Source organism: Coregonus lavaretus (assembly GCF_964263955.1).
Source record: "Coregonus lavaretus genome assembly, contig: HAP1_SCAFFOLD_4687, whole genome shotgun sequence".
Taxonomy (NCBI): domain Eukaryota; kingdom Metazoa; phylum Chordata; class Actinopteri; order Salmoniformes; family Salmonidae; genus Coregonus; species Coregonus lavaretus.
In genome coordinates, this window is record NW_028164627.1 from 1 (window position 1) to 24,872 (window position 24,872).

Genomic DNA, 24,872 nt, shown 5'->3' on the forward strand with positions numbered 1-24,872 from the left:
TAGTACAGTAGTAGTATAAATAGTAGTATAGGTAGTAGTGGTAGTAGTAGTATGTGTGCAGTAGTAGTATAGTCGTAGCATAGTAGTAGTGCAGTAGTAGTAGTGTAGTAGTGCAGTAGTAGTATAGTAGTATATATTAGTATTATCGTTGTAGTATAATAGTAGTGCAGTAGTAATATAGTAGTAGTATAGTAGTTGTATAGTAGTAGTACATTAGTAGTGCAGTAGTAGTATAGTAGTAATGCTGTAGTAGTACATTAGTAGTGCAGTAGTAGTATAGTAGTAGTGCTGTAGTAGTAGTGTAGTAGTGCATTAGTAGTATAGTATTAGTGTAGTAGTAGTATAGTAGTAGTATAGTAGTAGTGAAGTAGTAGTAGTGTAGTAGTATAGTAGTAGTACAATAGTAGTACAATAGTAGTATAGTAGTAGTGCTGTAGTAGTATAGTAGTAGTAGTAGTATAGTAGTTGTATAGTAGTAGTATAGTAGTTGTACATTAGTAGTGCAGTAGTAGTATAGTAGTAGTACCTTTCTCTATGGCCTCCTGCAGCAGGTCATGTTTAGCCCTGTAGTTTGGAGATCAGGGAGCTTCCAGTCAGATACTCCTTAACTTTCTGACAAACGACAGAAACAGAGATACACACTTTTACCTTTGCAGCATTAGCTCCTTTACACAACTTTAGCTCAGTGGGCTAACACAGTATTGTGTTGTTCAGATGTCCCAGGTTTCAAACCTAGTTGGTCACAGAAGCACTATATGGAGATGCAATCCATAATACTATCATTAGACTCCCCTCACACCTTACCCTGACCAATGGAATGCCCTCACCGTAAAGTAGAACGTCTCTGTTTCCTGCTGATTGGCTCTCCGCTTGGCAAGGGCTAGTTTGGAGGAGGTGGCGGCTCCCATGGGGTCGTGTGATAGGCTGATGGGCAGGTCAGGGGGAGGGTTACTGTCACTGTCACACATATTGTCCAATAGCGCGGAGAGGGTGGCTTTGAGTGTCTTACTGACCTGGAAAATTGATACATACAATAGATTAAAAAATTATAAATCGATTGATCGGTGGATCGATAAATCAATAGATAGATAAGAATAGAGTGAAGACCTCACCTCCTCTGTTTCCAAGGTTTCGGTGGAGAGGCGGGACTGGAGCTGTTGGAACCTGGTCTCTAACTCATACCTCACCTGGCTCTCCGCACTCACCTCGCTCACCTGGAACACATTAGGGATGTGTACCAAAAGCTCTTCCTGTGGGAGCTCAACATATCATGTTCAGTGTGTCACAGAATATACAGGGCACATATTGGCCTTGTAACCGGCCATCTTTGCACTCCATAGTTCTGATAGAATGTGTCATGGTCATCACCCATTGATGGATGAACATGAATGTGTGTGTACCTGGTCTCCCTCATGGGGATGGTAACTGAAGCGGAAGGGCAGACAGAACGCTGTGTCGTGGTTCTGTAGTAGAGCGTCTCTGTCTCCGCCCTGATCCAGTGATGTTACTTCCTGTTCCAGCTGCTTCAGACCTGCCTCCTCAGCCTTCAGGACACGCCCCCTGCTGGCCAGGTATGACCTCATCACTCGCTCCAAGGAGAGGTGGAACCCCAGGTCAGTACACTGAGAGTGAGAGAGAGAGAGAGAGAGAGAGAGAGAGAGAGAGAGAGATGGAAGATTAATACTTAGTATGTCAGTTAAACATTTTATAATATAAGATTGTGTAATGGACACACACAAAGGCACCAGCGCTCACGAAAACACACATACGTATACACACACGGACACACACACACACAGTGACTCACGTCTATGAGTGTGCTGAGATCCTGTAGATAATACTTGTTCATAGTTGCGTTTGCAGCAGCCAGATTCAGCAGATAGTCGTTACGAGCCTTAGTGCACTTCAGCTGGGTCTCCTGCACTCTGCCATGTCTCTGTGGAGCACACACACACAATTTGGTTAAAAGCTAATGACAATGAAGGTTCCTTGATTCATACTCCCTTTGGTACAGGCTCAGGTCAGGGGTTAGAGGTTAGGGGCTAGGGTCAAGGGGTTTGGCACTAGATGTAATTGGTTTGATTTGGCACTACAGAAGTAGCTCACATTATTGTTCTGTTGTGTGTGGTTTTCATGTGGCACAGGATGTCTGACTCAAAACTCTACAAACCTGTCTGTATCCTGTGCCACATGAAAACCACACACATCTCAACAACAACCTTTGCCACACTCCAGGCCGACTTCATTGCAGACGTTGCATTGCATTAACAAATGGTTATGTGCCACATAATCGACTGTGCAGTCGGGCATCAGATTGTTATATCATATGATGTGGTCAGCTGTTATTTTAAAGACCTATCCAGACATTGTGAGATCTGTAGTCAGACGCCAACCTTACTTTTTCCATCATTTTCTCCATCTTCTTCACAGAGCTCCGCCTCTGGCCTCCCGATTGTGTTATCCCCAGTTCAGCTGACTTGCCCGTCTGTCTTTCCTCCAATCGTGTGGCTTCCTTTAGTTTCCCCTCCGCTGTCAGACTGTCTGTATGGTACTGGTGGTAGGTCCTCAGAGCCTTAACACACACACACACACACACACCCACTCACAAGTAAGATAAAATGCTGGTAATACCATCTCCATCTTTTTACTATCGTCCTCATCGTTAGTGACTAGTGACTAAGGTATGTCCGTACCGTCTGCAGTTCAGTGGTGACCTTCAGTAGCTCATCTTGCATCTGAACTCCCACCTCCTTACTCTGTTCAGAGACAAATCAATCATCAGACAGTGTAACACACTATCACATTTTCACTTTTATATTTTGGAGTTGTGTAGATCAGTGAAAAATACATATAATTTTATGTAAAAACAGTCTTGGCTGGAAGGCAACGAAAGTGGGTAGATCATTTGTTCAGGGACTGTAAATATGAATGTGTGTGTGTGTACCCGTTTTGCCAGGCGGTGTGTGTCCTCTGAGCAGTGTGTGAGTCGCTGTGTGAGAGTGTGTGAGCAGGAGTCACTCAGCGCTGCATGTTCTCTGCTCTCTGCACGTGTCTGTGTCAACAAAACTGACCAACACTGAGACACCGACTGACCACTCTGTTCCTTCCTACAGGGAGGGAGGGGGGAGGAGGGGGGAAAGGAGAGTAACAGAGAGGAAAGAGAGAGGAGTAGAGCGAGATGGGGGGAGAGAAAGACAGAGGGGGAGAGACAGAGGGGGAGAGACAGGGCGAGGAGAGAGAGGGCAAGAGTTAAACCAATTTACATAATATTATGGTTGAGTTCCCTATACTAACATTGCATCAATAATAGCGTCTGACAGTCAGTATAAACAGGTCAAGCAATAATAGCAAAATAAACAATGCAGAATTATTATTTTTTACACACACACACACCTCTTGGTCTTCAGGGTGAACCTCTCTGTAAGTTTGTCGAGGGCGCGGGCGTACTCCGCCTCAATGTCGCCACGACGACGGAAGAACTCGGACAGGTCAGACAGCTGTTGACCTTTGACCTCCACCTGACCGTCCAGAACCTTGATCTGGTCACACAGCTGGGCCCGCAGGTCTACACACACACACACACACACATACACACACACACGTATGAACAAAGTTCACAACAAATATGATCACCAACAGATCCATTATAATTTTGTACACAGGACTTATCTACAGTGGCTTGTGAAATTATTCACCCCCCTTGGCATTTTTCCTATTTTGTTGCCTTACAACCTGGAATTAAAATGGATTTTTGGGGGGTTTGTATCATTTGATTTACATAACATGCCTACCACTTTGAAGATGCAAAATAAAAAAATGTGTGAAACAAACAAGATATAAGACAAAAAAACAGAACTTGAGCATGCATAACTATTCACCCCCCAAAGTCAATACTTTGTAGAGCCACCTTTTACAGCAATTACAGCTGCATGTATTTTGGGGTATGTCTCTATAAGCTTGGCACATCTAGCCATTGGGATTTTTTGCCCATTCTTCAAGGCAAAACTGCTCCAGCTCCTTCAAGTTGGATGGGTTCCATTGGTGTACAGCAATCTTTAAGTCATACCACAGATTCTCAATTGGATTGAGGTCTGGGTTTTGACTAGGCCATTCCAAGACATTTAAATGTTTCCCCTTAAACCACTCGAGTGTTGCTTTAGCAGTATGCTTAGGGTCATTGTCCTGCTGGAAGGTGAACCTCCGTCCCAGTCTCAAATCTCTGGAAGACTGAAACAGGTTTCCCTCAAGAATTTCCCTGTATTTAGCGCCATCCATCATTCCTTCAATTCTGACCAGTTTCCCAGTCCCTGCCAATGAAAAACATCCCTACAGCATGATGCTGCCACCACCATGCTTCACTGTGGGGATGGTATTCTCGGGGTGATGAGAGGTGTTGGGTTTGCGCCAGACATAGCGTTTTTCTTGATGGCCAAAAAGCTCAATTTTAGTCTCATCTGACCAGAGTACCTTCTTCCATATGTTTGGGGAGTCTCCCACATGCCTTTTGGCGAACACCAAACGTGTTTGCTTATTGTTTTCTTTAAGCAATGGCTTTTTTCTGGCCACTCTTCCGTAAAGCCCAGGTCTGTGGAGTGTACGGCTTAAAGTGGTCCTATGGACAGATATTCCAATCTCCGCTGTGGAGCTTTGCAGCTCCTTCAGGGTTATCTTTGGTCTCTTTGTTGCATCTCTGATTAATGCCCTCCTTGCATGGTCCGTGAGTTTTGGGTGAGTTTTGGTGGGCGGCCCTCTCTTGGCAGGTTTGTTGTGGTGCCATATTCTTTCCATTTTTTAATAATGGATTTAATGGTGCTCCGTGGGATGTTCAAAGTTTCTGATATTTTTTTATAACCCAACCCTGATCTGTACTTCTCCACAACTTTGTCCCTGACCTGTTTGGAGAGCTCCTTGGTCTTCATGGTGCCGCTTGCTTGGTGGTGCCCTGTGCTTAGTGGTGTTGCAGACTCTGGGGCCTTTCAGAACAGGTGTATATATACTGAGATCATGTGACAGATCATGTGACACTTAAATAAAGTCCACCTGTGTGCAATCTAACTAATTATGTGACTTCTGAAGGTAATTGGTTGCACCAGATCTTATTTAGGGGCTTCATAGGAAAGGGGGTGAATACATATGCACGCACCACTTTTCCGTTATTTATTTATTTGAATTCTCTGAAACAAGTTATTTTTTTAATTTCACTTCACCAATTTAGACTATTTTGTGTATGTCCATTACATGAAATCCAAATAAAAATCCATTTAAATTACAGGTTGTAATGCAACAAAATAGGAAAAACACCAAGGGGATGAATACTTTTGCAAGGCACTGTAATTCCTCGTAAGATGTTCCATATTAACATTTTCAATGATGCTTCCTGTACATTATGCACTCTTAATGAACCTGGGCCCGGTTTCCCAAAAGCATCTCAAGGCTAAGTTCATTGTTAGAACCTATTGGAGCATTGTTAAATCTCCAAGCTGTTTCCAAAAACCATCATTATTAACGTTACACTCGTAATCTAATGCCTGCCTCAGACCACTCAGACCACAGCTAAGTGCATTGTTAGATGCTTTTTTGCTCTGCCGCGTCATTTTATACACAGAAGATCTCAGCTAAACATAGAATCAAATGGTTTATCCATCGCTCTGACCTCTGATAACTTCAGAACAAATGTGACTACAAATGCAAAGGTACCTATGTCTTTGCAATTGATACAAACAAGCTACATATAAAAATACACTTCAAATGAATACCGAGATGACTGCATTAAAATATAAACAGTAGGCTATAGGCCTATTTCAATCACGTTTAAATACATTTAATGTTCAATCAATAAAGTTATATTTTGCTACTTGTCGGCTATTCTGTAATTTGTCTCAATATATTTCATGATGTGTAGCTTCCATAAAATTGGAACCGAAATGGCGCTCCAGCAAACTGGAAGTCTTCCAACTAGCTTGGAAAGACAGTACCATGCAATATCGAAGAGCCCTCACTGTTGCTCGATCAACCTACTTTTCCACCCTAATTGAGGAGATCAAAAACAATCAAAAAGTTTTAGATATTGTCGCAAAGCTAACTAAAAAGCAGCATTCCCCAAGAGAGGATGGCTAAACTTCTGCAGTGATGAATTCATTAACTTCTTCGACGAATAGATCATGATCATTAGTAAGCAAATTATTGACTCCTCTTTGAATCTGCGTATTATCCAAAACTCAGTTGTCCTGAGTCTGCACAGAACTGCCAGGACCTAAATTCAACAGAGACACTTGAGTTGTTTAATCCTGTATCTCTTGACACATTCATGAAAATAGTAATGGCCTCTAAACCTTCCAGCTGCCTACTAGACCCTATTCCATCTAAACTACTGAAAGAGCTACTTCCTGTGCTTGGCCCTCCTATGTTGAACATAATAAATGGCTCCCTATCCTCTGGATGTGAACCAAACTCACTAAAAGTGGCAGTAATAAAGCCTCTCCTGAAAAAGCCAAACCTTGACCCGGAAAAGTAGAAGAACTATCGACCTATATCGAATCTCCCATTCCTCTCAACATTTTTAGAAAAAGCTGTTGCGCAGCAACTCACTGACTTCCTGAAGACAAATTATGTATATGAAACGCTTCAGTCTGGTTTTAGACCACATCATAGTACTGAGACAGCACTCGTGAAGGTGGTAAATTACCTTTTAATGGCATCAGACTAAGGCTTTGCATCTGTCCTCGTGCTCCTAGACCTTAGCGCCGCCTTTGAAACCATCGATCACCACATTCTTTTGGAGAGATTGGACACCCTAATTGGTCTACACAGACAAGTTCTTGCCTGGTTTAGATCTTATCTGTCGGAAAGATATCAGTTCGTCTCTGTGGATGGTTTGTCCTCTGACAAATCAATTTAACGTTTCGGTGTTCTTCAAGGTTCCGTTTTAGGACCACTATTGTTTTCATTATATATTCTATCTCTTGGTGATGTCATTCGGAAACACAATGTCAACTTTCTCTGCTATGTGGACGACACACAGCTGTACATTTCGATGAAACATGGTGAAGCCCCAAAATTGCCTACCCTGGAAGCCTGTGTTTCAGACATAAGGAAGAGGATTGCGGCAAATGTTTTAGTTTTAAACTCGGACAAAACAGAGATGCTAGTTCTAGGTCCCAAAAAACAAAGAGATCTGCTGTTTGATCTGACAATTCATCTTGATGGTTGTACAATCGTCTCAAATAAAACTGTGAAGGACCTCGGCTTTACTCTGGACCCTGATCTCTCTTTTGATGAACATATCATATAAAGCACTAAATAAACTTAAGTAAGTGCTAAATACGGCTGCTGGAATCTTGACTAGAACCCCAATATTTGATCATATTTCTTCCTGTCTACACTTTCTTCCTGTTAAGGCTAGGGCTGATTTCAAGGTTTTACTGCTAACCTACAAAGCATTACATGGACTTGCACCTACCTATCTCTCCGATTTGGTCCTGCACGTACGCTACGGTCACAAGACGCAGGCCTCCTTATTGTTCCTAGAATTTCTAAACAAACAGCTGGAGGCAGGGCTTTCTCCTATAGAGGTCAATTTTTATGGAATGGTCTGCCTATCCATGAGAGAGACGCAGACTCAGTCTCAACCTTTAAGTCTTTATTGAAGACTCATCTCTTCAGTAGGTCCTATGATTGAGTGTAGTCTGGCCCAGGGGTGCGAAGGTGAACGGCAAGGCACTGGAGTGACGAACCGCCCTTGCTGTCTCTGCCTGGCCGGCTCCCCTCTCTCCACTGGGATTCTCTGCCTCTGAACCTATTACGGGGGTTGAGACACTGGGTTACTAGTGCTCTTCCATGCTGTCCCTAGGAGGGGTGTGTCACGTTGTGCCAGGCTTTTTTCGCTATACTCGACTTGAGTGGGTTCAGTCACTGATGTGATTTTCCTGTCCAGTTTTGCGCCACCTCGGGCTCATGCAGTGGAGGAGATCTTCGTGGGCTGTACTCAGCCTTGTCTCAGGGAAGTAAGTTGGTGGTCTGTTGATATCCCTCTAGTGGTCTGGGGGCTGTGCTTTGGCAAAGTAGGTGGGGTTATGTCCTTCCTGGTTGGCCCTGTCCGGGGGTATAGGTCAGACAGGGCCACAGTGTCCCCTGAACCCCCTGTCTCAGCCTCCAATATCTCTCTCTCTCTCTCGTTCTCCCTCTCTCTCTCTGTCTCTCTGTCTCTCCTGTCTCGACCTCTGAATGCTCGGCTATGAAAAGCCAACTGACATTTACTCCTGAGGTGCTGACCTGTTGCAGCGCTCCCTTTCTTTCGATCCTTTAGTTCTCTCTACGTGGTGTTTTGGGAAACGCATGTTACATCTTCTGCTGTTGTAGGAAAAATGCATTGTTAAAACACTCGCAAGCCTAAGTTCCATCGCTATTGGAAAACCGGGCCCTGGTACCTTTATACACATGGTTTGGGAATGCCCTTAGGTATCTATATTCTGGGATGAAGTAGCATCAAACTTGTCCACTGTGTTAGAAAATATTCCTGCATCTCCTTTTATTTTTATTTTATATGATTTTTCTGTACTTTATTTATCTTTATGTCATAAGCGCATTCTTCCAATTCTTCCATTCTGACCAATCAGAATCTATGCTTCAAGATTGTTCCGGGTCGCTTCTGAGAATAGTATCAATGTACACTGTATAAACAAAACATTAAGAACACATGTTCTTTCCATGAAATAGACTGACCAGGTGAATCCAGGTGAAAGCTATGATTCCTTATTGATGTCACTTGTTAAATCCACTTCAATCAGTGTAGATGAAGGGGAGGAGACAGGGTAAAGAAGGATTTTAAAGCCTTGAGACAATTGAGACACGGATTGTGTATGTGTGCCATTCAGAGGGCGAATGGGCAAGACAAAATATTTAAGTGCCTTTGAACGGGGTATGGTAGTAGGTGCTAGGTGTCAAGACGTGCAACACTGCTGGGTTTTTCACACTCAACAGTTTCCCGTGTGTATCAAGAATGGTCCACCACCCAAAGGACATCCAGCCAACTTGACACAACTGTGGGAAGCATTGGAGTCAACATGGGCCAGCATTCCTGTGTAACGCTTTTGACACCTTGTAGAGTCCATGACTTGACGAATTGAGGCTGTTCTGAGGGCAATCGCAATGCACTGCACACTTCCCTATCCCACCTGGACAAGAGAAATACCTGTAAGAATGCTGTTCATCGACTACAGCTCAGCCTTCAACACCATAGTACCCTCCAAGCTCATCACTGAGCTCAGGGCCCTGGGTCTGAACCCCTCCCTGTGCAACTGGGTCCTGGACTTCCTGACAAGCTGACCCCAAGTGGTGAAGGTAGGCAACAACACCTCCGCCACGCTGTTCCTCAACAAGGGGGCCCCACAGGGGTGCATGCTCAGCTCCCTCCTGTACTCCCTGTTCACCCATGACTGCGTGGCCATGCACGTCTCCAACTCAATCATCAAGTTTGCTGATGACACAACAGTGGTAGGCCTGATTACCAACAACGATGAGATAGCCTACAGGGAGGAAGTGAGAGCTCTGCCGGAGAGGTGCCAAGAAAATAACCTCTCCCTCTTTATTGCTAGGTATTACGGCACTGTTGAAGCTGGAAACACAAGCATTTCGCTGAACCTGTGATTACATCTGCAAATCTGTGTACACGATGAATAAACTTAACGGCTGCCAAGAAAATGACACAATCCATGTCTCAAAGCCTTGCGACAATTGAGACATGGATTGTGTATGCGCACCATTCAGATGGTGAATGGGCAAGACAAAAGATTGAAGTGCCTTTGAACGGGGTATGGTAGTAGGTGCCAGGCACACTGGTTTGAACGTGTCAAGAACTGCAACGCTCCTGGTTCTTTCACGCTCAAGAATGGTCCACCGCCTAAAGAACATCCAGCCAACGGCAGGCCAGTGGTAAATAAACAGGTAATTGATGAAAGTGGACAAAGGAGGCAGACACTAATTGTGCAGAGCAACAGATGGGCTACAGTTAGTAAACTGACAGTCCAGTACAACATTGGTGCCCAAAGACCCATAAAAGAATGCACAACTCGTCGTATCGTGACACAAATGGGGTATGGCAGCCGACGACCTTACAGAGTTCCACTTCTTTCAGCAAAAAACAAGAAACTGAGGTTGCAGAGGGCTAAGGAACGAAAACACTGGGCAATGGAGAATTGGGAAAAGATTGCCTGGTTTGATGAATCCCGGTTCCCACTGTTTTACAAGAATGAGAGTACTACGGTATGGAGAAAACCACGAGTACCTGCATCCATCATGCCGCGTGTCAACATTGCAGGCTGGTGGTGGTGGTGTGATGGTGTGGGGTGTGTTTTTATGCCACACTTTGGGCCTCTTGATAAAAGTGGAGCAATGTTTGAATGCCACGGGATATCTGAACATCATTGCCAATCAGGTGCATCCCTTCATGGCAGCAGTGTATCCATCTGCAAATAAATTTTTTCAGCAGGATAATACCCCATGCCACAAGGCTAGGATTGTCCAGGAATGGTTCCACGAACATGACAGTGAATTCAGCTTACTGCAGTGACCTGCCCAGTCACCAGATCTCAATCCAATTGAGCATCTGTGGGATGAGATGGAACGAGCTATTCGGAGTAGAGATCCACTACCAGCCAACTTGACACAACTGTGGGAGGCATAGAAGTCAACATGGGCCAGCATCCCTGTGGAACGCTTTTGACACCTTGTAGAGTCCATGCCCTGACAAATTGAAGCTGTTCTGAGGGCAAAAGCGGGTGTAACTCAATATTAGGAAGGTGTTCCTAATGTTTTGGACAGTCAGTGTCTATGGAACATTCATGGAGCTAAAGAAGATACTTTGAATGTGTTGATTTAAGTTTTTATTTTTTATTTTTCTGGTCAATGTATGTTCATTTAGTTTGATCCCTTAGATCCTCAGGTGGGCTGGGATGGGGATGGGGGAGGGGAGTTGTAACTTAATTTTGTATATATTCATGTTTGCTGACATTTATTATTACTAAATAAAAAACATTTGATCACAAAAGAAGTTCACACAGTATATGCATGAACACACACACACATGAACTCACATGAACACACACACATATGTGAACACACACAACAACAACACAAATCAGACAGTACATGCAGTATACTGTATGTATGAATACACACACACACACACACACACAGAAAAGTATGTTCTCACCTTTGATCTGGGAGTCATACTCGTACAGACTCCCTCTCTGCATCCTCAGCTTTCCATGTGATGTCATCATGTCTGCCTAGCCCCTGACCTCTAACCTCTAACCCTGTCTATAGATCCTCCAGGTCTCCAATATGAATCTGTCTAAGCAGATGAACCTGAGAGAGAGAGGGAGAGAGAGAGAGAGAGAGAGAGAGAGAGAGAGAGAGAGAGATGGAGAGAGATGGAGAGAGACAGAGAGCGATGAATAGAGTGGAAGAGAAAGAGCGATACAGAGAGAAAGAGACAGAGAGAGATGAAAAGAGAAAAAGAAAGAGAATGATAGAGAGAGAAAGACAGAGAAATAGGAAGCGAGAGAGAGATAAGGGGATTTTATTTTATTTTATTAGGATCTCCTTTAGTCCTCATTTAGACTAATCTTCCAAGAGTCCTTAAACATTCAAACACAATTTATAATACAATCACATTTTCACATATAACACACTGTTACAAACAACAGACATAACACACTGCCATATTGACCAGATAAATACTCTGACAGTCTGAAAAGATAGATTGGTTCCTTCATCTACCATAGTCCTGCGCATCGGGAGACAATGAGTAATCTGAATAATGAAGGTTATGAAGTGCTGTAGGGTTAGGGTTCACACACAAACACAAACACACACGCACACGCACACACACACACACCCTGCCACATTCTGTGCTGCTAACAGTCAGCTTCACCTTGCCTTTCAGAACCTCTTCCATTTTGCTTTCACCTTTTTCCTATTAAAACTAACTGTCTAGAACATCAGTAGGTAGGTTATAGATACTGTATATGATATGAAGAGTCTCAGATACGTCTGCTCCAATAGAAATCCCTGATCACGCTATTAAGTAATGTGACACACACATTATGAAGCAGTGTCATGGTGGTGTTGGCTAGCTGAGCTCATGCGCAGAAACATTTGATCATGTCAAATTGCCCAACTGTGCATGTGCACACACAATATATGATACGAATGAACACACACACACACACACACCTAAACACATTCATCGGCACGATTTATGCACACATCCACATACACACCATTAAGATATATAGACACACACACACACAGACACACGGACACACTGAAAATTCTGCACTAACATTACATCATTAGTAATTGAACAGTCATATTCCATCCATCATACATGGGTCCATCAGCAAACACAGGGTCACTGCAGTCATACACACACACACATACACACATATACACACACACACAGACACACACATGCATGCACATGCACACACACAGCGTATTACATGGATTGTTCACACATGCATACAGACACACACACACAAACTCATACACATGCCTCTGTCATAGCTATAAATAACGCAACCCATACCTCACTGTGCAGTCCTGTGTTCTCTCTCTTCGTCTTCCTATCCTCTCTTCTCCTCCTCCCGCTCTCCTCTATCGCAGACACCAGTGTGCGGATCAGACAGATTTTTCTCAGCTCAGTTCTCTCCTTTTCCTCCTCCCTCCTCCGTTTTCGAGCACATCCTCAAAACAGCCCTCCCTTCATCTCTTTTTTCTCCCTCCCTCTCTCAAACACAGCTCTCTTCTCTTTCTCTCTTTTTCTCCCTCTCTATTACACACACAGCCCTCTTCTCTGTCCCCGTCTCGTTTTCATCCTCTCTGTCACATACATACTTACTCCTCCCTGTCTCCCTCTCTCTCCCTCTCTCACACACACAGCCCTCTCTCTCTCTGAGTGAATGTCATAACCTAAGCCACGCCCCCATCCTCTCCTCTTTTCTCCTTGAGGCCTACTAGAAATACCAGATACTGTCTTCCCCTCTCTCTCTCTCCCTTTCTCCATCTCCCTTTCCCTCATACCCTCCCTCCCTGTCTATCTACCCTCCCTCTCCCTCCATCTCTCCCTCCCATTCTCTCGAACTCTCCCTCCATCTCCCTTTCTCTTTCTCAGCCATGATTATTTTTTCTGACGACCTTGTATTGTTTAGCTTAATACAATCACCATTGCACAGCCCCCTGTCTCTCAACACACACGCATGCACACACATACACACACATACATACACACAGATACACACACGGTGTTGCTCACTGTCTCCTCTGCATCCTTCCTCTCTGCTCAGTCACAGCGGATGTGGTAAGGAGAGAGAACGCTAGTGATAACACATATTTGATACAGAGTCATTTTCAACATATGTAGCCAACAAACATGGTTAATTGGCTTATTCAGATTCTCTATTGGCCCATTGCAGGGTCCTTGAAGACTGCTATACCAAAAAAAACATATACTTATAGAGAAAATCAAATAACAAATATGACATTTTCAATTATAAGGTGCATTAGTGCAAAGAGCAGTGGCAGCAGTATCAAAAAACAGGTCACGACATAGAGGAGCACTGTACTGTATAGATGTGATATGCTTTTGAATCAATTCCAGAACAATAGCATTTTTGGCGTATTGACACCACCGGGTGTATACGGATGGAACTTGCAGCAAACACTAGCTATAGTGGTATCTGAGGAAACTACAAATCACTACGGCAATGTGGGGAATGTAGTCAAGTGATGTCAATGATAAACCCTCAATGATCCATTTACATTACATTTACATTTTAGTCATTTAGCAGACGCTCTTAACCAGAGCGACTTACAGGAGCAATTAGGGTTAAGTGCCTTGCTCAAGGGCACATTAACGTCATTTAGCAGACGCTCTTAGCCAGAGCGACTCACAAATTGGTGCGTTCACCCTATAGCCAGTGGGATAACCACTTTACAATTTGGGGGGGGGGGGGGGGGATCCCACAACCGAATCCCCAAGACAGTTTTTGGCAGAGGAGGCTGGTGGGAGGAGCTATTGGAGGACGGGCTCATTATAATGACTGGAAGGGAATTAATGGAACGGAGTCAAACATGGTTTCTATATGTTTGATCTGTTTGATACCATTTAATTTATTCAATTCCAACCATTACAATGAGCTCGTCCTCCTATAGCTTCTCCCACCAGCCTCCTCTCGTTTTTGGTTATGTAGTCTTGGGGATTTGACTATAGCCAGTGTAAGTTAAAGAGATTCTCCAGTACTTTTGTATACTTTTTAGCCAGTAGTTCTGAAAGTAATGCTCACAAGCCAAAAGTGGTCCCTGAAAATTGCGTACTACGCAACATTTGTGCAGATATGTGCACCATGTCATTGCTCTCTCTCTCGCTCTGTGTGCATGATGTGCCTCTTGCTAGCTGTCACTCATATGGCGAGGGGCTAAAGCTCATTGGTTGAACTCGAATTGCTAGGGGGCTGGCCCGTGTGGGGGAAAATGTAGAGAAAATGGCGCAGCACAGCTTCCAGAAAAACAATCGCTTCAAACTAGTGATTTCATGGCTAATTGAGGTAAAACAGTAATTCTGCATGTATGAACTACACATTGACCGATCCAGCCCAAAGCGGGAGGTTTAAAAAATACTTACTAGTCGCCAAAGTTCCGGAGAATGTCTTTAAGTTAAGTTGTTTAATAAATTCAGTTTTTAAGTTCAGTTGTTAAGTTAAGTTGTTAAGTAAGAGTTTAGTTGTATTTGGAGTGGTTCAGTGTGAGAGGGAGGTGATGATGATGGGTGTCACCAGTGGCAGTGTGACTTGTGTGGCACAATGTAAACGGGAAAGGGAACTGTTTTGTGTACTTTTGCAACATATTAATCTTGTTTGACGATTGGTGTTAGGGTAGTGACAGCTGAGTAACCTGTGTGTGTAAAAGTGTGCTCGCACGCACGCGTAGGAGATATTGGTCTCTGACCATGTCATTTAGTTCATATAAGGCATGTCCCTTTGGCCAATGACATGTTGCGACCCTACGCTGCCTGATCAGACAGCTGACACCATGACATCCTGCCCTTGCACACACACCCCAACACCTTACACACACACACACACACACACACACACACACACCAAACACACACACACACAAAACTGCAACCTCAAACCCCTCGCAGGCTCCGACCTACCCACACAAACACACACACTATTCGGACTAGCTCCCCCTTCCTGCCCTGAGGGTATCCTGAGCGTGCTCAGCCGTTTTGATTGACAGCTGTCACCCCCCATAAACACCTTACAGCAACCGGATTGGCACAACCGGGAGATGGGGGAAGGGACTGAAGGTTTCACTCTGAATGTATACAGTCAAATACAGTAAAAAAATGAATACAGTCAAATATAGTAAAAAATGAATACAGTCAAATACGGTAAAAAAAATTAAAAAAGCAACAAAATAATCCCATGATAGAAACTAAAGGAACCCATAGATTTCACACACACACACCTAAAAAACCTAAAAACAACTGTCGTAATAACTATCATTGACATTACACAACAGACAGACAAGACCTACTCAAACTCTAACACCACCTGCTCACTTTCTTCTCTGGCTCACTAGTTAATATGGGCAAAGTTTTCCTGTGAGAGTCTTTTATTTTGAGTGACCAAATAGTGTAATAACAGTGTAATGATCCTTAACAAGATCGCAACACCTGGGTCCTCTGGTGGTAGCCTATCACCAAATGTATCAGTCTATTAGCCTACATCATTTGACAAATGAAGGATAGCCTATTGTTGCTACTGTTTGTAGGCTAGCCTACACTGAGTGTACAAAACATTAAGAACACCTGCTCTTTCCATGACCAAGACTGACCAGGTGAATCCAGGTGAAAGCTAGGATCCCTTATTGAGGTCACTTGTTAAATCCACTTCAATCAGTGTAGATGAAGGGGAGGAGACAGGTTAAAGAAGGATTTTTAAGCCTTGAGACAATTGAGACATGGATTGTGTATATGTGCCATTCAGAGGGTGAATAGACAAGACAGAATATTTAATTGCCTTTGAACAGGGTATGGTAGTAGGTGCCAGGCGCACCGGTTTGAGTGTGTCAAGAACTGCAACGCTGCTGGATTTTCACGCTCAACAGTTTCCTGTGTGTATCAAGAATGGTCCACCCACCACCCAAAGGACATCCAGCCAACTTGACACAACTGTGTCACGCATTGGAGTCAACATGGGCCAGCATCCCTGTGGAACGCTTTCGACACCTTGTAGAGTCTGACAAATTGAGGCTGTTCTGAGGGCAAAAGGGGGGGTGCAAGGACAACTCAATATTACAAGGTGTTCTTCATGATTTGTACACAGTGTATATTGTGCAGGGGCAGGGGCAACCAGGGTTTTTCAGGTAGCATGATGTGTCTGGTCATTTCTGGCTGTGTCCAGGCAGGTGACGCCCTTCAGGTCAGGTGACGTGCTCCATTTCGTTGCATATCGGGTTTTGGTCACCTTTAAGTCCATCCTACCAGTATATTCAGTCATTTGTCCTACCACACTGACCCTGCAGACAGTCACTACGCATGCGCACCCACATCACTCTTTAAATACCCCAAGTCATTTGATACAACAAAACGTTCCACTGATAGCCAATCCGCGACGCAGCACAGGGACTGGCAAGAGAGGCCATAACAGCTACTGGCAAAATATTGACAGTTTGTCCGAAACTCGGGATTAGCTGTTTTTGTGACCCTGGCTGAGTAACACCAGTAAGGATCTGAAGTTTTAGCGCCGAGTTAGTGTGTAGTAGTGAAGTCGGGGAGAGGAGGAGGCGACCATCCGGACAGGAGAAAAACAAAGATGGCTGTGTAGTTAGAGAGTAGTCCCAGCGAACTGTCTAAACATATCTCTGCTTTTTCCAAAACTGACACTTCCCGGGTGCCGGTGGATGGTGAGCTGGCACCGGGGAAAATACATTAACCAATCTGCCGAACAGGGCCGTTGGTGAATGTCCGCTCACGCGCTGTCACGGCAAATAACAGAGAATGGACAACACAAAAACATCTGACGGGGTGTTTTGTTATAGCTAGACAGCGGAGAGAACTGGAGTGTTTTGTGAGCTTGATACCTATAGCCTAGTAGCTCGCTGAATTTCGCTTATCTGCCAACATCGCTAAATATCTGTCTACAAAAACGACCGTCAAATAACAATTGTGGACATTCCAGAACGTTACGCGAGGGTTCGAGTATCTACATTCCAAGCGCGTTATTGCGTAACATTGCCTACAAACAGGCAAGCTAGCCAACTTGCATTCGAGCTCTGACTGCTTGCTAGCCAGCTGACCCTTAGCTAGTTGGCCTGGCTTTCCCTTGTCTAGCCTGTGAAGCTAAACCTGCCAGCTAGGTAACATTTTGGTGACCGGTAGTTAGCTAACGCCTGACAATCACCACCACCCACCATATCCTCGATGGAAGAGCGGGGGGAGGTGGGCGTCGCGGCCGCTCCAGGCTCCTCCTCAGGCGGCCTGGGGGTTGTGGCGGTGGGGGCAGCCCTGGAGGCAGTGGTCGGGGGGCCATCTATGCAGGAGGAGGTGAACATCCGGAGAGGAGAGGGGCTCGGGCCCGAGTCGGACCCGGACGAGCCGCCGCCCAAGAAGCGGATGAGACTGCCGGAGGGAGAGTCGGGAAAGCTGGAAGAGAGGCTGTATTCAGTGCTGTGCTGCACTGTATGTCTAGACCTGCCCAAAGCCTCCGTTTATCAGGTAAATACAGTCACAAACACACCTGTCACTGGCCTACTGACTTTGGCCCTCTTGTCAATGTTAGCTAGCTAGCTAACTTCGTATAAAGTAAGCCTAACGAACATGTCTGTTAGCTAGCTAACTAGGTTGTCAGGCAAGAAGTGGGGGTTGAAGACAGTATGTAGGCCTACTGAGCACAACCTGTCGTGGGCTGTAACGATAGGTGAAGAAAATATGTTGGGCCCAAGGCCGCATGCTAGCAGCTACGTTAACTCAATAGCTAACTTGTTCAGAAGGGTTAGTCAGAGCTCAGCGTAGTACAGAGAGATTATCAGATCTATAAATCATCTGGTCATCAGCTAGGTGTCTGAAACTGCTGCCGACCCTATTCTATTCAGATTTGCCAACAAGAAGACATGAATTGATGCAGATGTGTTTATCCCAGGCCGACCCCTAGGAATTAGGCATAGGCAAGCCCCAACACATCAGCATGTAACACCCAATGAACTGCTCGCCTCACACCCAGTTTACACCTGTGTGTCATTACTGTGGAGTGGTACTGAGTAATATGCCCTCAAATAACACCTGCTCTCCCCACCCCCATGGCCTAGATTATGAGGGGCATTGGATAAACATTTGCATCCAATGCCCCTCATCCCCCATAATCTAGAGCCATGTTGCCCCACCCCATGTTGCCCCACCCCAGTGACCTCTGACATACACATAGCCCTAACCTTGCCCCTGAATGGTGATTCTCTGACCAGCGATAGGCCAAAGACTGGTTCGAAAAGAGAGCCATTCACAAACTCTCACAGACATTTTTACACTCACATTCTACACACATACAAACACCTGTGTGGCTCTCTATACAATGCAATTCTGTATAGCGTATAAACACTGATTTATAAAGACTACTATCCACAGTACAGACACACCACACACACACCTACATTAACCCTTCCTCTCTGTTTTATAGTGCACCAACGGTCACCTGATGTGTGCTGGCTGTTTTATCCACCTGCTGGCCGACTCTCGTCTGAAAGAGGAACAGGCCACGTGTCCTAACTGCAGGTCTGTACACACACACATATACACACACACACACACAGTTTATAAATACAGTTGAAATGAGTGAGTGAGTGATTGACTGATTTACATGACTCTGTTTTAAGTGTGAGATTAGTAACAGTGTCTCTATACAAATATAATTGGATTGACTGGTTGATTGATTACCCCCCCCCACCCCCTCCCTCTAGGTGTGAGATCAGTAAGTCCCTGTGTTGTAGGAACCTGGCTGTAGAGAAGGCTGTGAGTGAGCTGCCCACAGACTGCCCCTTCTGTCTCAAACAGTTCCCTCGCTCCAGCCTAGAGAGGCACCAGAGAGAGGAGTGCCAAGACAGGTACACACCTCATTGGTACACACACACACACACACACACACACACACACACATGTTTTGTTCTTCTATCCTCGTGGGGACCTAAAATTAATTTCCATTCAAAATCCTATTTTCCCTAAACCCTACCATAACCCTAAACCTAACCCCTTACCCTAACCCTAACCCCTACGCTTACAATAGCCTTTGTCATCATGGGGAAGTGGAAAGTGTCCCCACGAGGGGACTGGGAACACATGACTTGCTGCTCTTTTGAGAAGAAAACAGCTGATCTAATTACTGACCAACCTGATTACAGGGTGTGTGTGCGTTTATGTGCTCAACCGAAGGCCATGGGGTCGTTGTTATAGTGACAAGTCACTGTGCCTGTTCTGTTATGACGATCAGACGACCCTGGTGCAGGTGTTACTGACAGAACCAGCATAAATTATATAGCCGGTCCCAAATCACTTCTTACCCCTCCCCCTTGGCCCTAACCCCTCCATGTTTGTATATCTGTAGGGTGATGGGTATAAGCAGTGCAGTGGTGGAGATTGTACCATATTGCTTCCACCTTACAGATCTGCAGAAACTAGGGGTTAGGACCAAGGGGGAAGGGTAGGAAGCGATTTGGGACCAGCTGATAGAGAGTTAGCAAAAGTGAAATCTCCACCCACCAGGGGCACCGGGTGACACAAAACGAATTTGCTAATTGTCTTATTCCTCCTCGTCCTCATGATTGGCCCTAAACTCCCACCTCTTGTTATGTTGCCAGGGTGACGCAGTGTAAGTACAAGAGGATTGGCTGCCCGTGGAAGGGGCCGTTCCACGAGCTGCCGGCCCACGAGGAGGAGTGCTGCCACCCCACCAAGACTGGCACAGAGCTGATGGGCATCCTGGGGGAGATGGACCAGAGCCACCGCAGAGAACTAACCCTTTACAGCTCTATATTCTCCCTGCTCTGCTACGAGAAGATTGGCTTCACAGGTAGGCTAGGTACACAGTACACACTGTCTTACACACACACTACCTGACTACCAGGACAATTGTTCCTGTCCGGCTTGAAGGACCAGTCACACACACAGAAAACATGGATCTCTCTAATTCATTCCTCCCCTCCCTCTCCCCTGTGCAGAGGTCCAGTTCAGGCCGTACCGCACAGATGACTTTATAACCCGTCTGTACTATGAGACTCCTCGTTTCACCGTTTTGAACCAAACCTGGGTTCTGAAGGCCAGGGTCAACGACTCTGAACGCAACCCTAACCTCTCCTGCAAACGCACCCTCTCCTTCCAGCTCATCCTCAAGAGCAAGGTACACACTCACTGAATGTACGCACACACTCACTGACATACACACACACTCTCTCTCTCTCTCTCTAACCCTCCTCCTTCCTGTAGGTGAACTCCGCTATAGAGTGTTCCTTCCTGCTGTTGAAAGGTCCGTACGATGACGTGAGGATCAAGCCTGTGATCCACCACCACGCGTTCAGCAACGACACCAACGAGACAGACTACGTCCCCCTGCCCATCACCGACTCTGTGGAGTGTAACAAACTACTGGCCGCCAAGAACATCAACCTGCGACTCTTCATCTTCCAGATTCAGAAATAGACAAAGGAGGAGAGAGGGATGGGGGAGGAGAGATGTGGTAAGGGAGAGAGGACCGAGAGAGATGAAGGGAAGGAGGGACCGGGGAGGAGGAGGAGAAAGGAAGGAGGAAGGGAGAGAAAGCTTGTTCACCCCCTGAAGTTTGAGATTAAATTGATACACCACTGAACCACTGATACCTCTTTACACACGCACAAACATACACACCACTGGATGACATACTTCTGAGAGTTATAGAACCCTAACTTGGGGTGCTTTCAGTATTGCTATGAAGACAAGGTGGTGTTGCCAGGGGAATTCGTCTGTAGAGACTGACAAGGTCATTACTATGGAGATGGGGGTGTTGCTAGGGGAGAGAGGGGGTCGTTGCTATGGACTGGTTGGTGACCCCAGAGCCAAATGTAGCACATGCAGTGCACTCGGGAAGTATTCCCGCCCCTTGACTTTTTCCACGTTTTGTTACGTTACAGCCTTATTCTAAAATTGATTAAATTGTTTTTCCCCATCAATCTACACACAATACCCCATAATGACAAAGCAAAAACAGGTTTTTACCCTTTACTTAGTACTTTGAAGCACCTTTGGCAGCGATTACAGCCTTGAGTCTTCTTGGGTATGATGCTACAAGCTTTGCACACCAGTATTTGGGGAGTTTCTCCCATTCTTCTCTGCAGATCCTTTCATGCTCTGTCAGGTTGGATGGGGAGCGTCGCTGCACAGCTATTTTCAGGTCTCTCCAGAGATGTACAATCAGTGTTCAATTCCAGGCTCTGGCTGGGCCACTCTAGGACATTCAGAGACTTGTCCCAGGTTTTCATCAAGGATCTCTCTGTACTTTGCTCCGTTCATCTTTCCCTCGATCCTGACTAGTCTCCCAGTCCCTGCCACTGAAAAAGATCCCCACAGCATGATGCTGCCACCACCATGCTTCACCTTAGGGATGGTGCCAAGTTTCGGCCAGAAGTGACGCTTGGCATTCAGGCCAAAGAGTTCAATCTTGGTTTCATCAGACTAGATTATCTTGTTTCTCATGGTCTGAGTCCTTTAGGTGCCATTTGGCAAACTCCAAGCGGGCTGTTATGTGCCTTTTACTGAGGAGTGGCTTCCGTCTGGCCACTCTACCATAAAGGCCTGATTGGTGGAGTGCTGCAGAGATGGTTGTCCTTCTGGAAGGTTCTCCCATCTCCACAGAGGAGCTCTGTCAAGGTGACCATCGGGTTCTTGGTCACCTCCCTAACCAATGCTGCAGAGATGTTTTGGTACCCTTCCCCAGATCTGTGCGTCGACACAATCCTGTCTTGGAGCTCTACGGACAATTCCTTTGACCTCATGGCTTGGTTTTTGGTCTGACATGCACTGTCAACTGTGGGACCTTTTATATAGTCCAATCAATTTAATTTACCACAGGTGGACTCCAATCAAGTTGTAGAAACATCTCAAGGATGATCAATGGAAACAGGATGCACCTGAGCTCAATTTCGAGTGTCATAGCAAAGGGTCTGAATACTTATGTAAATAAGGTATACGTTTTTTTTTTGTTTTTTTTGCAAACATTTCTAAAAACCTGTTTTCACTTTGTCATTATGGGGTATTGTGTGTAGATTGATGAGGACATTTTTATTTATTTAATCAATTTTAGAATAAGGCTCTAACGTAACAAAATGTGGAAAAAATCAAGGGGTCTGAATACTTTCCGAATGCACTGTACCAACCAAAGCAGGAAGGACCGTGTGTGTGTTCCAAAGATGTGAATGTGAGTTTTGAACTAACTCTGACCACTCAGTTAGTCTGTCCTATGGAGAGGTAAAGGGTGTGTGTCGCCTGTATGCACACACACTCACTTGCTCCCTGACCTGCTCCTAGTCGGTCTGTTTAGGACAGGTGTTCATTTAGTATCTGAAAGCAGCCCAGACCAGAGCCAAGATGGCTGTGTTTTGCCCTTTGACACACAGGAGAGTTGTTCTGCATGCTCCTTTTAGGTAGTCCTTTAAACATTAGTTGTGATTTATATATTCATGTTATAAGCTAACTTATACCAATTCATATTTCCTTTTAACCCTGAATATTTAAATACCTGTGAACTTTTCCTTTTTAGTTAGGTTTTAGTGTGTGTGTGTGTGTGTGTGTGTGTGTGTGTGTGTGTGTGTGTGTGTTTGTTTGTGTTGAGACAGATTAATTTGGGGCCCCAGTGAACACATCCCTATAAACAGACACTTGCATAGCCACACACATGTGGACTCCTTCCTCTGCTCTGGTTGGTCCGTACTAGAGACCTGCTAGAATCTGAGAACCCAGAACCCTGAAACAGACCTGAGGGGAATCCCAGCTTGCTCTGACAGAGGGGGAGCCCAGCTAGTGTTACAGACTGGGTTCGAACCCAGTTTGTCTGTGTGCCACAAGACTGTGTTAGTCTTCTGAGCTAAAGTGTAGGCATTAGCTTGGGGAGGTACCTGAAGTCTTCAAGTCTCAGATAAGGTTATTTGCGATGGGAGGGTGGTTCACCTCCGAGAGAGGGAAAATATAACCTGAACGGTCCACCGGCTCAACCTTGTTCTAGAGGACTAGATCACGACTCTGGTTCTAAAGGGGGAGAACCCTGGACGGACCTTTGACTTTGGGTAGTGTGTGTGTATAGAGGGGGTGGGTGTGGTGCATTACTATGGTGACATGTTTAGAGCATTAGACTTACTTGAATTAAGCTATGATGACGATTATGACGTTACTAAAAGTAGAATCTACTGCGATAGATCTGTCTCTCCTGACCTATCTAGGTTGAGTATTTCTATAGATCTGTCTCCTCCAGGCCTAGCTAGGTATTGTATTCTGTGTTTTAATGCTTTTTGTCTCTATACCAATAGACTCACTGACTCATCTCACTATGGCTGCCTTTTTATTAAAGATCATGGAAACTGAAAAATACATTCCTCTCCTGTGAGTAAGTGTGTGTGTGCTTGCGCGTGTGTGAGTTATTCAAGTTGTTAACTGCTGAAACTAGTCACAATGATGATAACCCTGCTGGTCGGTCACGTATACTAAGTTTAGTTAATACACACCACAGTACTGAAGTAATATGTCCTTTTATGGAGATAGATGGGAGAGTGTGCTTTGTGTTCCTGGGTCACTTCCTGGGCGATACTCACCAATGCCTACTGGCCACCTGTCATTGTCCATGAAGCTAAATTGCCACGCAGACTGCTCACATCCCTTTGCATTCGGAAAGACAGAGGTGGGAGGGGAGTTGTGCGGTGTCTCCCCCGCACCGACAGAAGCCAGGGGGGACAGGTGTGTGTCTGTCTGTCTCTCTCTCTGTGTGTGTGTGTGTGTGTGTGTTTTATCAATTTTGTTTCTCTCATCATTGACCATGTTGCATCAGCAAAGGTTGTGTGTGTGTGTGTGTGTGTGTGTGTTAGAGATGGAGACCATGAGAGTGAGTGAGTTAGGGAAAGACACAGAAAGCTGGGTACTGAGCAGAAAGGGTGAACAAAAAAATTGCCATATACGAAATGTCTTAAGAAAGACAGTGGTTTTCCCTTTTTGAAACCTCACATCACTCTTTTCCTTTCTGCAAAAGGGACAGCAGTGGTTGTAATGGTAGTGGGTGTCCTCATCTACTACAAGAAGTACAGAGCCTACTGTCCCCCAACAACAAACTCCTCGAATGACCCTCAAGAGTGAAGACAAGACTTTGGAGACAGGATCACAAGAAAAGGTGTAATTCTACTGAACAAAAATGGAAATGCAACATGCAACACTTTCAAAGATTTTACTAAGTTACAGTTCATATAAGGAAATCAGTCAATTGAAATAAATTAATTAGGCCCTAATCTAAGGATTTCACGACTGGCAATACAGATATGCATCTGTTGGTCACAGATACCTTAAAAAAAGGTAGACTGGTTTTCTGATCCACACCCCTATCTGGTGTGACATCCATTTGTCTCATGCAGCACACTTTCTTATAGAGTTGATCAGGCTGTGGATTGTGGCCCAAACATACTCAATGGGTGACATGTCTGGTGAGTATGCAGGCCATGGAAGAAGTGGGACATTTTCAGCTTCCAGGAATTGTGTACAGATCCTTTCGACATGGGGCTGTGCATTATCATGCTGAAACATGAGGTGA

The 24,872-nt window shown here is 45.0% G+C and overlaps 2 protein-coding genes across 3 annotated transcripts; one reads left to right on the forward strand and one right to left on the reverse strand.

The window, feature by feature from the left end:
- Positions 1-526: 526 nt before the first annotated feature.
- On the reverse strand, positions 527-12,875 carry LOC311116836 (rho GTPase-activating protein 4-like; the record flags this gene model as incomplete). The annotated part of the gene is given in 12 exon segments (XM_084191869.1): positions 527-563; positions 565-612; positions 828-1,013; positions 1,113-1,214; positions 1,401-1,622; positions 1,808-1,936; positions 2,399-2,572; positions 2,694-2,756; positions 2,945-3,107; positions 3,394-3,565; positions 11,210-11,364; positions 12,590-12,875. Coding segments are annotated over 11 exon segments (1,366 nt in total), but the record flags the coding sequence as incomplete, so codon positions are not given.
- A 3,789-nt stretch (positions 12,876-16,664) lies between these two features.
- On the forward strand, positions 16,665-23,668 carry LOC311116838 (zinc finger TRAF-type-containing protein 1-like). 2 transcript variants are annotated; one of them, XM_084191873.1, is made up of 6 exons: positions 16,665-17,785; positions 18,741-18,835; positions 19,021-19,164; positions 19,915-20,126; positions 20,275-20,453; positions 20,540-23,668. In XM_084191873.1, the coding sequence occupies exons 1-6, from the start codon at positions 17,492-17,494 to the stop codon at positions 20,750-20,752; spliced, it is 1,137 nt and encodes a 378-aa protein (XP_084047999.1). In that variant the 5' UTR covers positions 16,665-17,491; the 3' UTR covers positions 20,753-23,668. The 2 variants fall into 2 exon arrangements, with proteins under 2 accessions (XP_084047999.1, XP_084047998.1); XM_084191872.1 differs by having other exon boundaries at positions 16,821-17,785; positions 19,021-19,179.
- The last annotated feature ends 1,204 nt before the right edge of the window (positions 23,669-24,872 follow it).

Bases quoted from the DNA above. Each gene is read 5' to 3' on its own strand.
- LOC311116838 (XM_084191872.1), top strand. From the start codon at position 17,492: ATGGAAGAGCGGGGGGAGGTGGGCGTCGCGGCCGCTCCAGGCTCCTCC. The intron at 17,786-18,740 runs GTAAATACAGTC...TCTGTTTTATAG, and splicing joins CCAAAGCCTCCGTTTATCAG to TGCACCAACGGTCACCTGAT. The intron at 20,454-20,539 runs GTACACACTCAC...TCCTTCCTGTAG, and splicing joins AGCTCATCCTCAAGAGCAAG to GTGAACTCCGCTATAGAGTG.